A 15,604-nucleotide genomic window follows, 5' to 3' on the forward strand; every position below is an offset into this window, starting at 1 on the left:
TGCCTCTCTCATCGCCGTATCTTTGTCTTTTATCCTCTGCTGTTCCCTTACCTTGCTCTATCTGGTTCTCATTCCAGGGCCTGGCCGGCCAGCCACAAAGCACAGCCCCCATATTGCCGCAGAAAGGAAGATTTACATCCAGACGCGCAGGCAGCGGAAGCTGCACTTTGTCGTGGGGGGATTCGCCTACCTGCTCCCCAAGACTGTGGTGGTGCTACGGTGTCCCGCGCGGCGCTTCCGCAAGCCCCTCATCACCTGGGAAAAAGATGGCCAGCACCTCATCAGCTCCGCCCATGTCACTGTGGCTCCCTTTGGTTACCTGAAGATCCATCGCCTCAAGCCTTCTGACGCAGGCGTCTATACCTGTTCTGCGGGGCCAGCCCGGGAGCAATTCGTGATCAAGCTCATTGGAGGCAACCGTAAGCTGGTGGCCCGGCCCCTGAGCCTGAGGAGCGAGGACGAGGCCCTCTGGGTTCGGAAGATAAACCCAAAGGAGGCCCTGCAGACCCACAAGCACCAGAACGGAATCTTTTCCAATGGCAGCAAGGCTGAGAAGCGGGGTCTTGCTGCCGACACTGGGAGCCGCTACGATGACCTTGTGTCGAGGCTGCTGGAGCAGGGAGGCTGGCCAGGAGAGCTCCTGGTCTCGTGGGACGCCCAGGACTCCACGGAAAAGAACACATCCTCAGAGGAGGACCAACACGCCGAGCAGGCCCTTCTGCACCTGCCCTTCACCATGGTGACCGAGCAGAAGCGTCTTGACGACATCCTTAGAAACCTCTCCCAGCAGCCCGAGGAGCTTCGTGACATCTACAGCAAGCACCTGGTGGCCCAGCTGGCGCAGGAGATCTTCCGCAGCCATCTGGAGCACCAGGACATGCTCCTTAAGCCTTCTGAGCGGCGGATTCCCCTTGTGGCCATCCCTCCTCATAAACACGTGTCTGGCTTCAGCAGCTCGCTGCGGACCTCGTCGTCTGGGGAGGCTGGGGGCGGCTCTCGCCGGCCTCACCGCAAACCCACCATCTTGCGGAAGATCTCTGCTGCCCAGCAGCTTTCTGCCTCCGAGGTAGTCACCCACCTGGGACAGACTGTGGCCCTGGCCAGCAGGACCCTGAGTGTTCTTCTGCACTGTGAGGCCATAGGCAACCCAAGACCTACCATCAGCTGGGCCAGGAACGGAGAAGAGGTTCAATTCACTGACAGGTGAGCCTTGCAGCTCCTGGGGTAGTAAAGGAGGGGCGCAAGGAGCCACAGGTTGTCCAAAACACCCTCTTCACACTTCCTTGGAGGTGTTTGCAGGGGTAGTGGTGAGCACACCAAACCCCAGGGATCACAGCTTGGGGTCAATCCCTCTCTCACCATTGATAGACTTTGAGTAGAATCAAGGTGTTTACATTCTCTGAGCTCTCTGCTCTCATTTTTGTAAAATAATGGCATCTGTACTTGTCCACCCTAATCCCCAGAGGATCCCAAAGATGAATGAGATGCTCTCCTGATAGCTTTGAACTTCTGGCTGAAAGTATCAGACCAAGTCATTATTACATTACCACTTTGTGAGATGAGCCATTGAAAAGCTTCAAAACAGGGACACTGTCTCCCTATGTGTGGTTCCCCAGGGCTGGGGAGCCATTGCAGCCAGAACCTGCGGCTCCCTCTGTGTGAGCCCAGCCTCTCCCTAGGCTGCACAGGGCTGTTTGTTCCAGAAAGACTTTATTTCCAGCCCATCCTGTGATTAATTATCCTAACATCTCTTAGTGTCTCTGTTTTGATATGCTGCTCCTGGAATGACAGCATGTATGACTTATTGATTTCCTTGGGCCACGGCCATTCATAATGTAAAATCAGTAGTGGCAGTAGAATTAATAAGCACAGCTTATTCTTAAATACCACACATGTACCAACCACTATGCCATGCTTTTTGAATCTTTATAGTAGCCTTCAAAACAATGATTTCTGGTATTCAAAGAGCAGTGCTATCTGCTAGACGAATGTTAACTCTTGATGGATGTCATCTCTGCATCCCAACAGCCCAAGAAGTGAGTTAACCACACTTTACAGGAGAGGAAACAAAACCTAGGCACTTGATAAAGATTGTATTTATTAGGTGGCAGAGCTGAATTATGTGATTAAAATCACCATTTGAATCATAGATTAAATGTGAGGGAAAAAAAACTTAAAGGCTTCCAATCCAGATTCCTCATTTTAACACTCTATCTTCCCTGAATCCATATCTAATGCTCTTTTCATTAAATAGTTTTCTACCAACTATTGTTAGGCTAATCCTCTTTTCTAGTTTACTAGTATTGTGTAGGGAAGGAAAGAAACCAGGGTTTCTTGTGCCAAGTGTGATGTCAGGTTTATTTACATGAAACTGTACTTTTTTATTCTAAGAGTCAATCCATACATTTGACATTAACCTCCAGTTTTACATAAAAAAATATAAGTTCAGCAGCTCATCCAAGATCACACTTTATTAATAACTGGATCAAGGACTCAATATCAGGTTTATATGATTCCAAAGAGTAGTGCTGTCTGTACTTCTAAAACTTAGTGAACAAGCTTGATCCATCATTCCCACAACTTTTGTACCTTTAAAATGTCAATAATATTTTCTCAGCCTTAGTATATTATTGTCTTAATAATATTGTCTTAGCCAAAGAACCGTAACAATACTAGGTATTTTCTTTCTGTGTGCTCTTACATAGGCCAAACAACATGCTTAGTGCTTTCAAAGCATTTTTTTTTCTATAGGGTAACCCTATAGGGTAAACACTGTTGTTGTTACCACATTTTTTTTAAAGATTTATTTATTTATACATACAGAACTGGGGTACAGGCCAGAGGTGCAGGGGCAGTAAGATGCTTCACCAGAGACAGAGTGGGGAGCAGAACAAGCAGATCAATGAGGGGAGCAGTGAGCAGGTCAGGAGAGGTCTGCTGTGCCATGTGGGTCACACCCTGGCTGGGGATGAAACTCTTGCTGAAGTGGCTGCAACTAGCTTTGTAGTGCTATGCTTTAACCCTTTGCATCACCAGGGAGAGCCTGTTACCACATCTTACTAAGAAAGCTGATGTTGCACCCACACCCAAGCACAAGGCAGCATAACTTAGGAGTCTGAGTTGGTAACCTCTCCTCTTACTTATTTCTGAGTTTGTCCCTCCCCAGCTTGAACTTTCCTTGATCTTGCTTAATTGCTATGACTTCTTCTGTTCTTTCCTGATTGTTCATATTTATAATAAATTGTTGAGGCAAACCAAATTTTGAGGCCTCAGCGTTGCTAGGAGTTAGCTGCAACATCAGGCCACCAAGATGGCAGGTGCTGGTCATAGCAGTGCACGGGTGGGTGACGCCACCAATTCTCCTCATTCATCACACCTGCCCTACCCACTGAGCCAAATCATGCGATTTACCACTAATCAGTTCCTCAAGCATGTTTCCATTTTATTCATATCTCCTAAGTCTTTTGTTCAGGATAAGGTGTAGTGTGGAGAGAAAGTTGGGCATTAGCATTTCTTGACTGAATACATGTACACTGCCCCCATGTCTGCAGTCATCACTTGAATCATAGACTAATTATAGGGGGAAGGGGGACCAGTCATCATCTCAATGTTCACTGCAAAGTGTTACATGTGAGCTGTGACCCTACTTTAGGGAGGAAGACATCAAGGTTCCCAGAAGTTGAAGGACTCAGCCAATGTTAAATAACTAGTAAAAGGCAGAATGGAGAGGGCATGTTCAAACCCCGTTGTGCCCAGTTCCAGCCCATGCTTTTTGAGTACCCTCCCTGCTTCACCAGGGTCGCCGAGCTGCATCAAGACCTTTGCTGTTTCCACCTGCCCTTCTTAGGGTGCCTTCCTTTGACTTCCTTTGACTTTCCCCTCAAGAGCTGTGGAATAAGATGAGCTGCTGGGTTTATGTTCTCCATCATGGAGCTCCTGTGATGGAGAAAATAAACTGTTTGTTCATTAGTATATATAATATCAAGCATCATGCCTGGCACATTCTAAGTTCCCAAGAACTACTTGAATAAACAATATGAGAATTTAAACAAATAAAAGAAAAGACAGGCTGCTGGGAAGGGAGAAGGGATGATTAAGACTCTGCTGTGCCTGCAACTGCAAGGAGAATATTGAGATCATGTCTTACCAAGACGTCCAGTGTTACCAAGACGTTTGTGTGCTTATGAAACCCAAGGCCACAGCCTACCTAGGTCAAATGAGGAACACAGAAATATTATGGGAGGAGCCATATAAGGATCGAGGGCTTCTGGCTGATCTTGCCAATGCCTTTCACTTTTCATTTTCTTCTTTGCTTCATTTCAAAAGTGAGAGGGTTGTGCCAGATCATTTCTGAGGTCCTGTCTGCATCCTTGACTCATTCATAGAAGAACATAGAAGGTTAAAACCTATAGGTTGAGCCCTCCCTGGTGGCACAGTGGGTTAGGGCACAGCACTGCAAGCTAGCCACAGCTGCTTCAGTGCAAGTTCGATTCCTGCCCCAGAGGTGATCCACATGGCACGGCAGACCTCTCCTGACCCACGCACTACTCCCCTCAGCAGTGTACTTCATCAATCTGCCTGTTCTTTTCCCCACTCTGTCTCTGGTGAATCCTCTGTACCTCTGGCCTGTACCCCAGTTCTGTATGCATAAATAAATCTTAAAAAAAAAAAACCTATAGGTTGACAGGAATGGACAGAGTCTTAAGTGCAGTAACTTCAGAGTTTGTTGCACACATTGTTTCTGGGTGCTCCCAAAATGGGGTTCAGAGAGCACATGAGTTTAGGATATGCTTGCCTAAAACTAAACAGATGTATTTATTGCTAGATTTTACTTCTATATTTTTAATATTGTGCTTGGTTTTTTTATCATAAAACTAATAAAGGGGCTGTAAAACAATTCAAGTAATACCTAAATCTATAAAGTAAAAATGCAAGTCTCCCTCATCCCCCAATTCTACTCCCCAGAGAATGTTACTCTTAATAATTTGGTATACATCCTTTTGGAATTTTTATATATTTTATTGTATTATATATAAAACACATATTAAGGCATAGGATTTGGATTTTTAATGGGCTATTACTCATGTTTAGAAATTTGACTTAGTTTTTATTCAACAGCATGTCTCCATGTCTAGGAGACGTTTTCATAAAAGTATGGAGTGCTCTATGTCACCTTTTTAAACAACTGATTACTGTTTCTGAATGCATTTAACTATCCCCCAATTGAAAATTATCTTGGTTTTTTTGCACTTATTTAACATTTTAAAGGTTGCAATGTGTGTTGTGACCTTCCCAGTGGATGATAGAGTATGTGTGGCTTTCCAAGTACTTTGACCAGCAAACAATTTCTTGGCCCAGTAATGTCATGAATACCAACAATTCTTGAGATAGCACTGAGAAGTACTACTTTTGCCTTTTAGTTTTCATCTCGCTTGAGAATCTAACCCAAATAGCTTTAAGATGAATAAGGTTCAGCAGGCTCTTGCTAGAAAAAGAAATATGGCTGCCTGTGCAGGATAATCGGCCGGGACTGGAGGTGTTAGTCGTCAGTCACCAGGATGCTGGTGGGAGTAGAGGTGGGGAGCAGCATTAAAAAGCTAAGCACCCTGACAGGTGTGAGCAAGCAGTTTTACAGTCCTTGTCACCGTCAACATTCTACTCTAACTCTGTCCTTGACAGAGCTTTTTCATGCAAATTACAGCTTGTGGTAGAGAAAAATAAGAGATTTCTGTTTCTAATCTTTGACGTCATAATTTTTCCATTTTACTTAGCTGGCCAGTAAGCCATGTGGTGTAGTTTTTGATACAGTTTTCCAAGTACTGTGTAAGATGAAGTGAATGGATCTGCTCAGCACACAGGCAGCACAGAGCTGCCATTGGGACCGCTTTGCTGTGCACTGCTGGTGACCTCTTTGTGTTGGGTTTCATTGCTTGTCATCATTATTGTGTTCGGTAGTGGTTCAGAAACACTCATTTATTTTCAAGCAGAGAAGTGCTGAAATGTCCAGTGTTATAGTGCAGTTAGTCTGGTTTTGCTTAGTACCCAAATCCATCTTTCTAAAAGAATCTGAAAAAACACAGCTGTCTATTGGTTGGTAGGACTTTACAGTGTATGAAAGTATTCTTGAAACAGCCTGCACCAGCAAGATAGGTCAGGGAGAAAGAACCTGAGAGACATCTATTATTTCTTTGGCCTTCCAATATGCCAAAGCTTGATTTGAAAGAAATTAGTTTTGTGAAAGAAGGACTATTCATTCAGATACTAGTGCATCTCATCTTACATGTAATTAACTAGTTGAAATAAAGTCACATGATTCTTTCTCAAGCAATGGGCCCTACGAATAATTTAACAAATTGGTTCATCATAATCCATACTCCTTTGTTTCATAAACATCCCCTGCTTACTCTGAACCAAACCTTATGGTATGTGCTTGGGATGGAGGGGAGGAAGATTCATTCTCTGATGATCAAACTTTGGTTTGGGAGCCAGAGAAATAAGTATAGTATTTAAGTGATAAGAGAAGACTCCGTGTATTTCTTCCGCCCACAAGTGTTTATTAATCTATCTCATTTTTCCCAAATGCAAACCTATTCTTTAGGACCATTGTGCAAGAGAAAAAGGAGTCTGTTCTCGTAGTTTACATGGATTTAGATTTCTGTTCATTCTACCTAAAAAAACAAATCACTCCTCACCACTCTCTATCCCTTTAACTCTGCTGTCTTAACCACAGAATTTTATTGTTATCTGGCATATACTTGTTGATTGCTTGTCCATAAGGGTAGAGACATTCTTCACAGCTATATCCTCAATGCTGGAAAAAGTGCCTGGTACTAAACAGGTACTAAGTAAATAGTAAATTAGTGAATGCATAGAATAAGACAGGAAAAAATGCGAGAAATATCTCAGGTGGTAATAAATGTTGGGCAGGAAATTAAAACAAGGATGTACTGGTGAATGGTTTGGCAACCCATTGAGATAGTGCCCTATAGAGGACATCGGAAAACCAAGCTGTGAATGACAACCAGCGTTACCCTATGACATCAGAGGAAGACTATTCTGAAACAAGGGGAAAGCAGTGCAAAACCCCAATGTAAAGATGCATTCACGCCATTGAAGGCGCCAAAGAAGTTCTTTTGACTGGAGTGTGCTAGTGGAATGGTGTAGCGTGAGACCATTTGGAGTGATAGCTCAAAGTGAAATGACCTAATTTCCATTTTTACATTTTTACACTGAACTCATATTTTGGCAAGTAGATTTAGAGGTGCATGGGTTAAAACTGGGAGGGGTCTTGGAGAGTTTGTACAGGGTACTTTGCAACTATCCCTTTGGCTCTACAGATACCTGCTGACCTTAGATACAATAATAGCTTCCAGTAAGTCCATGAATAAGGCAAGGTCACTCCTCTCCAGAACTTAACACTGAGGTGCTGTATAGGCTCAAGTAACCTACGCCACAAGTGTGCATTAAACTCCAATAGGCAAGATACTTTAAACTTTTAAACTTCAAAATGTCAATACAGGGGCTTTCCCTGGTGGTGCAACAGGTTAAAGCATTGCATTATGAAGCTCTCTGAAGCCACTGCAGCATGAGTTCCATCCCCTGCCAGAGAGCTGACCCACATGGCACTGCAGACCTCTCCTGACTTGCCCACTGCTCCCCTCAGCAGTGTATTTCAGTAGATCTAACTGTTCGGTTCCCCACTCTGTCTCTGGTGATCCTCTCACCCACCACACCTCTGAACTGTACCCCAGTTCTGTGAGCATGAATAAATAAATATTTTTTTAACGTCAATACAGGAGGGGTTATCACAGTCCACGTGCATAATAGTTATAAGGAACTGGCTAGAAATGTAGACCACAGATCCTGTCCTGCTCCAGAAACTTCTCCAGTAGGGCCCCCTACCTTGCATTTTTTTTAAAGACATATTTATTTGTGCATACAGAATTGGGGTACAGGCCAGAGGTGCAGGGGTGGTGAGAGGATTCACCAGAGAAAGAGTGGGGAGCAGAACAGGCAGATGGATGAAGTACACTCTGAGGGGAGCAGCAGGCAGGTCAGGAGAGGTCTGCCGCGCCATGTGGTCACCTTCCTGGCAGGTGGGGCTCGAACTCATGCTGAAGTGACTTTAGCTTCTTAGTGCTGTGCTTTAACCCACTGCGCCACCAGGAAGGGCCACTACCTTGCATTTTAACAAATACCACAGGTGATTCTGAGACCCGAGGTTCAAGGACCATCTTGAAGTGCTAATATAGAAAAAGGGCAAAAAGGCGAACTTCAGGATGGAATCCTGCGCCTGCTATTAGTTCTTTTAAAAGGTTTGGTAAGGTAGACCAAACTTTGTTCTAAAAGGGCACTTAAGTCTAACTTAAGAGTACCAAGCACCCTTCCATCCCCCTGCCCTCCCACCCTCTGCTATACTTGTATATGGATTAGATTTAGTTCATAGGGACCTTGGATTGGAGACCAGACTGAAAATAGGAGGAGCTGTGTGAAGGGAACAGATGTGGTGGGTGTTCAACAGACTCCAAATCTTCCAGTTGGAGGAAAAGTTCTGGACTGTCCAGAAAGTTAAACTTCCAAAGATGAAAGTCCAGACTGAAGTCTGGACAGCCATTGAGAGTAAGCTAGAAATTCCTTTTAAGGCACAGTAACACTCGTCGAGCACCTGCACCAAGCTCTCGGTGCTGTTTCCAGGGTTGTCCAGGTGTCCCTTTGTTCTTAGCTTAACCCTCATCCAACTTTTAAAATGTTAAACTGGAAGCACAGAGAGATTAGATTAACTTGCTCTTACACTAAGTAAATTGTTAAGCTGCTTTTGAACCCAAATCAGTGTGGCTTCAGGGACTATGCCTTTATTGATTCAATCTTTGTAGAATACATGGATTTGCCACTGTTCCTGAAAAAGGAGATAGTGAGGTCATGTAGGTTCAGAATAAATTAACATTTAATCTTCTAACAAAATGATGACCAATCTATGAGACTTTTGTTCTTCTTTCAGCACATCAGTTTTAGGGAGGAGCTTTTAACTTCTACTACCTTAACATACACACACCCAGCTATAAATACTCACATGCTAGGCCATAACAGGCACCCAGTAAACATTATAATTGTTCCATCTGTGTTTGTGTCTCTTGCTATGTATGTTTACAGTGTTGATGGCCTGTGCATGTGTGTGTGTTTAGAGACCTGGACCACAAGCAAGATGAGGCTAAACTGTTCCTTTTTTTTAGTTACTCTGTATAAACACTGAACACTTACTGGTCCCTCCTACTCTTCACCACGTTTTGAATTAAGATTCGGGCAAAACCTAACCTGATTTGCATTTGGGTAGGATCCAACACTAGAAGAAGAGTCTTATAAATAACCCTACCCAACAGCTAATACCAGGAGGCACATGAAAAAGGAACAAATAAATGTTCAATATTTCTGCATCTGAGTTCAACTGTAAGGTCATTGATGACTTTCTTAAAGAAAAGAAAAATAAGATTCTTCAAAACTGGCACTGGAAGTTAGCTTACCAACTCAGAGAAGACATTAGATGGAGATTGATGCTTTTCTCTGAGAAAGATCTAAATACTGCTGGTAACACCACTCTGGCAGAGAAGTCCCTGTTTGATTGCTATTCGACACTCTTGGACCATAGTGAGCCAACATTATACATAGTGCAGCTAAAAAACGTCTTAATGTATTTAAACATGACTTTCCTAAAGGTTATGTGACTTTTCAAAAGGCATGCAGATCAACACTGGAATGTGGTGATGGCACACAGGTGAAACGGTGATGGGAGGTCCATGGGAATTACAACTGAGATGGGAAAATGCACAAAATGATGAATGATGTTAAAAAAAATTAAAACTGAAAAAAAAGGCATGAAGGTTAAGATGAAGAATAATATAAAACTTGATTGTGTGAATCAGATACGGAGTTCTCATTAAGGGTAGGGAAGGGACTCGTGGGTGATATTCCAGCAACGTTCAATTAGGGGAAAGACAAATGCCCAGGAGTTTCTGCCTCATAATCTCTAAGCCTGTTTTCCTTCTATGCTGTTTCTGGGTGGGCCCCTTTTACTTTCTCCACCACCTTGGTCAGAAGGCACAACCAGAATGCACATCATTTAACAGAGAGAGCAAGAGCAACCTATGGTGGTAGAAGACAGAAACACTAAAATCAGAGCAACTTCAGCTACACTGTCAGTTAAGCTATTTACTAGCATGTAGTCCACTTTAACCCCTCTGACCTGAGCCTTGGCTTTCTCATTAAATTAAAATGATCCTACTTTCTCTGCCCCAAAGCCAAGGTACAAAGAACAGAAATATCTGTGAAGTGCCTGGATCATAATGTCCACCCTTCGGTCAGTACCAATAACTATCACCACTTAGATTTGGGGCCATCCTATCATCTTCCATAACATCACCAAATAAAGAACTTTATGCTTTAAAGAACTTTAAAGAACTTTATTTTTTGAGGAATACCTAGTAGTTGTTCACAGAGTTGCAATAGAAAGGTATCTAGGAAAATAGTATGATAGAATATGATGAGGCAACAGGAGAGGATGTTTATCTTCTACTGACATTTCCTTGCTATTTCTATTTCATTTCTGGTCTGATAAGAAGGGAAAATCTATGTGCTGTAAATTCTTTTTAAGATTTATTTACTTATGCCTACAAGAGCTGGGGAGTAGATTAGAGATGCAGAGGGTGAGAAAATTCGCCAGAGACAGAATAGAGAGCAGAACAGGCCGATTGACTGAAATGCACTGCTGAGGGGAACAGCAGGTGAGACAGGAGAGGTCTGCTGCACTGTGTGGGTCAGTTCCCTAGCTGGGGATCCAACTTGTGCTGCAGTGGCTGCAGATGGCTTCATAATGCTGAGACTTAACCCCTTGTACCACCAGGGAGGCCCCATGTGCTGTAAATTCAGTACTTCACCAAAAGCTTTAGATAATATCAAACTGGAGACTGTTAAATAATAACTAAATTAAGGAGAATGTGGAAGACTTTGTCTTGGGCAATAAACAATATACAAGGATGGAAACTTCTCAAAATGAAAGAGAGAATCAGATGGGAAATGCTTCCAGGGTCAATTTCAGAACCATACTTGTGAACAATACTGTATGTAAATGTTACCCATTCCCAGGCGTGTTGATAATATGAAAACTGGATTCAGAGCGGATAGGGAACGAAGAAGAAACCAGTTTCAATTTGGTTTGGCTTGTTTCCTTTTAAGAACTAAAGGAAATGGGGTGGGAAATGTTTTTCCCAGTTGAAAAATGTAAGACGAGCAAGCCAGAGCCAGTATTCCAGTAAATACATAAGCCTCAGCAAAATAAAATAAAAATAAAAGTGTTTGGGAGGGGCTGTCATGCAAAGGCACCAGAAATGACCTGCACGATTCAGGCAGCAGAGAGCATAGTGGGAGTGGGCAGGGAGGGGATCCATTAGCATATCCGTGAATTTGATCTGTTTCCCTGGAAAGCTGTGTATTTCTCATATAGCAGGTAACATAGATGAAGCTTAGAGTCAGCACTGTCTATTCCTTTAAAGGCTGAGGGGTCTTAAAAGAATGCCCTCAATATATTCTTCCTAGAAACAGCTTAGAAAGTGACAGGGTGTTTCTCAAAGTAGTTAATGTTTTCATGTAAATGAGGACGACACTGACGCAAGCCAGATGTGAAAATTCTTTTGTGTTCTAGGTCGAGATCAGCAATTTCTTATTTTTCCTTCTTAATTTTTTTTTAACTGAGAAGACACTGGTTTGCAACGCTGGGTGTGGTTTCAGAGGCAAGGGTCACCCCTCCTCAGATGCATGTTCCCACACCACACCTGCCAAGCACCCATAGTCATCCAGCAAACTTCTTATCCAGGGCCACATAGGAACCACTCTGTCCCATCCACTCCACTTTGCCACTGTAGTGGAAAAGCAGCCATAGAAAGTGCATAAACTGGTGTGGCAACTTGCCAATCAAACTTTATTTACAAAAGCAGGTGGCAGCTGGCTGCAGTCTGGTGGTTCCTAATCTAGGTAAATAGAAAATCCAGTCAGAGTCTTTTCATGCAGTTTTGTAGTTTGAAATAAATTACCTAGCAAGCACATAAAACTACACATATTAGCAAATTCCAGATTTCATGAACTTCTGAAGAGAAGCTGCAGAGTTTAGGAAAAAGTACTAGGTGAGGGTTAAGAATGTGTAGTCAGGTGGCTTCTGCCATTCCAAAAATATTTTCTATGCTTCCACCTGGAGCAATCATGGCACGTCAGGTATTAAATAACTTCAGTTGGCAATAACATTAAAAATAGCAAAGGCTTAAAAAAGTTTCCCTAGCCAAATGGTGAGATGAAACTCTTCATGAAAAGCAAATCTTTTCCCCAAAATATCTGTATGGAACAAACTGCCTTGCAAGTCTCTGGCTACTATAATTTTTGGTTTCAGGAGAAAATTCGTGCTCATAGGAGGAGGTCTTCTCACAGCATTTTTCTTTTCTTCAAGCTTCAAGCTATTTAAAATCTAGAATATTCTTGTCAGTGACTGTCCATTTCCCTGAGTAACTACAAACCTTGGCACAAATTATTGCTAACAAAAATGAGGCCAAACCGCATGCCTTGCAGCTATTTAAAATCCAGAATATTCTTGTTAGTGATTGTCCATTTCCCTGAGTAACTGCACACGTTGGCACAAACTACCCTCCACCAGAAGGGAAGCCAAACCACATGCCTTCCTATTAGGCCCCAGTGGATTCCTGGATATGGTCAATTTTTTAAAAGGTTAAAGGGCCCTCTCCATTCCTAATTCTGCCATGCATTAGCTGAGCACATTATTTCCATTCTTAAGCATTTGTTTCCTCTCTCAAATGGGATAATATTAATCTAGTAACATGATAAAATAAAATGATATAAAGTTGACATTATTGTCTAATTACTATTGGTCCCCTCACTTCCATTATGGCAGATTTAATTTTTCTAATAGGAGAAATCTGTAAGCAGAAAAGAATTTTTTTTTTTTCATTTTTGGGTAAAGAAAGCTAATCCTTAAAATCTCCTAGAGTTTGGAGTTAATGTTCAAACACACCTCCTTTAGCTGTTTATTTGCTTCTAACTCCTCTTTTTCCAATTCTCATTCTTTTGCTTCATTATTTATGTCCTTTTTTACAATTGCGGGATTTTGGCTTTCTTAAGTATTCTAAGATTTCAGCATTTGGTTAATAGTGTTAAAGCATTTATGGAAATAAATAGTTGTCCTTATTCAGAGATTTCTGAGTCCAGAATAGAAGTGAGGCAGCTGCCAACCTAACATGCCACGTGGCCTCAACCTCGGCCCCTGGTCTCCATTTCTAGTTGCCACCACCCTGTTCTCCCAGCCCCTCGCACCTTCCCCATATTCCTTATTGATGGCTTGTTTCTTTGAAAGTCCTACATTTCTCAGTCATTTTCTCATGCAAAACAGCTCACAACATCCAGAAGACACAGACAAGGGCACGCAGAGTGATAATGGGGATGTCACCGACAGCAAAAGAACAGTGACCTGTACTTTCTTAGTATTTACCACACACATCAAGCACTTTTCTGTGTGCTTTAAATACATGAATTCATGTCAAATACTCACCACCATCCTAGATAGGCTGGGAGACTGTGTCACAAAGAAGCTAAGTAAATTGCTTGCCCAAGGTTGCAAAGCTTATGGTACAAAGTGGTGCAGCTGGGCTGGAACCCAGTCACTAGGGCTCTGGCATCTGTGCTTGTAGCCACGATGCCACATCGTCAGTTTGATCATCTGCAGCTTCACTGCTTTGGAAGTAAATTAAACTGGCTTTTATTCAGTGTGTCAGCACCATGCTGAAAGCTGAAGAGGGACCCATGAAAGAAATTAAAGATTCCCAGCCCCAGTAATAGTTTCCAATCTACCTAAAGGAATGGGGCGTTAGGAGTACAGAGTGCTTTGTGATACAACTTAGGACAGTTCTGAGCGTTTAGGAAGGGGCGGGGGGCTTGTGGACTATGATAGCACAAAGAGGTAAACTTTGAACCTATCTTTAGAGGGTAGGGAGAATTTGGGAGGGCAGACAGGAGGAAGAAGAGCATAAATTCAACTCAAACTAATGACAGGGAGGGTCAAAGAGGCCATACTGGCTGGCACGAACAGTTGTGTGGAGAGGTAGGGCAGGTAAATTGGGAAAAAATGACGAAGATGTTTACTATTTCCAGCTTCCTGTGTTGAGTCCTAACATGGATTTCAGAAGGCTTACTGACACGATACTTCATGGCCCACATAACAGCTGGGTATTTCTGCATCTAGAGCTTGCAAATTTCCTTTGACAACTGGAAATTCCAAGGAGGAATTTCAAGATGGTAACATTGATTACCACTACCTGGCCATTTGAAAAAATTACTAATACATATGTTTAAGCTCATGCCTATTTACTTAGAGAAGAACAGACATGGGTCAACCACGCACCCTCACAGTAGATCCAAGGCTTCAGGCAGCAGCATGGTGCCATCTGTCTCCGAATTGCTAGAGACTTCCCCTTAGATACCCAGAGCAGCCTCCTTTTCCAATAAAAGTACTGCCTTTCTCTAAAACAGAGGAGACAAATTTACCTCCAGGAGAACTCATGTTTGACAGCACACGCCTACACACGCTTTTGACCATCTCCTACATATGGATAATGAGGATTTTATTTATGTGACTAAAACAATTATTTGTACTCTCTCAAATGCTCCTTTGTTCGATTGGCAGAATGCTTGCACAGATTCGTGATCACATAGAAACTTGTAAGTAAGGCCACCAGAAACACAAAACTGTTCCTTTGTTTTCTGGCTAAAATTATGACCAGAGAAATAAAGCAGTTTTAACCTAGAAAACCAAAAAGGGAAGTAGGGTGTGGTATGGGAGGAAAGCAGTAAGCATGAATGTACCTAATATGACCGCAGTATCATTTGCTATGTAGTTTTTAATTATAACCCATTCCTTGTCCCCTCGTCCTCTGATTCCTTAAATTCCAAAACAACCCCAGAGAAATCTTTTTGGTTTTACTTGGAAAGCAGCACTATATTTCTGTGCCTGTGCATTCTAAAATGGGCCTGTCAAATTTGAAACCTAAATGCGAACTGACAGAAATCAGCTACTAACAAATTAAGTTAAATTAATAAAGTAGATGCCTGAAATACAAAGAAATATTTTTTTTCCAGGAATCCCTTTTCCTACATGTCAGACTCGAGAAGCTAAAGCAAACTTCAGTCTCCACACTAAGTCCTTCCCTTTGCCTTGTCTTTTTTCCTAGAGAGCCCTGGATGGGAACCCTCTTCAGAATTTGATTTGCCTCCTAGTGGCAGCCTCCAAATGCCTACCTACTAATTTTATGGGCATATTGATGACATAATAGATAGATAGAAAAAATATAGAAACAAGAACCTTGTCTCTATAACCAAAACACTATGCCCGCCTTTGAGCTGAAGTGTTCAGTTTTATGATCATTAATAGAGTATTTGCACTAAATGACAAATTCAGATTTTTGTCTCGTGTAGGTTTTGTCTTAAGACAAATGTTTAAAACTATTTTTTAAAGAGATTTATTCATTCAGAACTGGGGTACAGGCTAGAGGTGCAGGGA

The 15,604-nt window shown here is 42.4% G+C and overlaps 1 protein-coding gene across 2 annotated transcripts in view; it reads left to right on the forward strand.

Annotated features, from left to right (window-relative positions):
- ADAMTSL1 (ADAMTS-like 1) overlaps nucleotides 1–15,604 on the forward strand; it is a 340,785-nt gene that overhangs the window by 249,193 nt on the left and 75,988 nt on the right. For both annotated transcript variants that reach the window (XM_004677681.2, XM_012721598.1), the window contains one exon: nucleotides 78–1,203. In XM_004677681.2, coding sequence (XP_004677738.1) covers nucleotides 78–1,203 — 1,126 coding nt within the window. The remainder of the gene's footprint in view (nucleotides 1–77; nucleotides 1,204–15,604) is intronic.

This window comes from Condylura cristata, unplaced genomic scaffold (genome assembly GCF_000260355.1).
Source record: "Condylura cristata isolate star-nosed mole 26May11 unplaced genomic scaffold, ConCri1.0 scaffold00006, whole genome shotgun sequence".
NCBI lineage: Eukaryota > Metazoa > Chordata > Mammalia > Eulipotyphla > Talpidae > Condylura > Condylura cristata.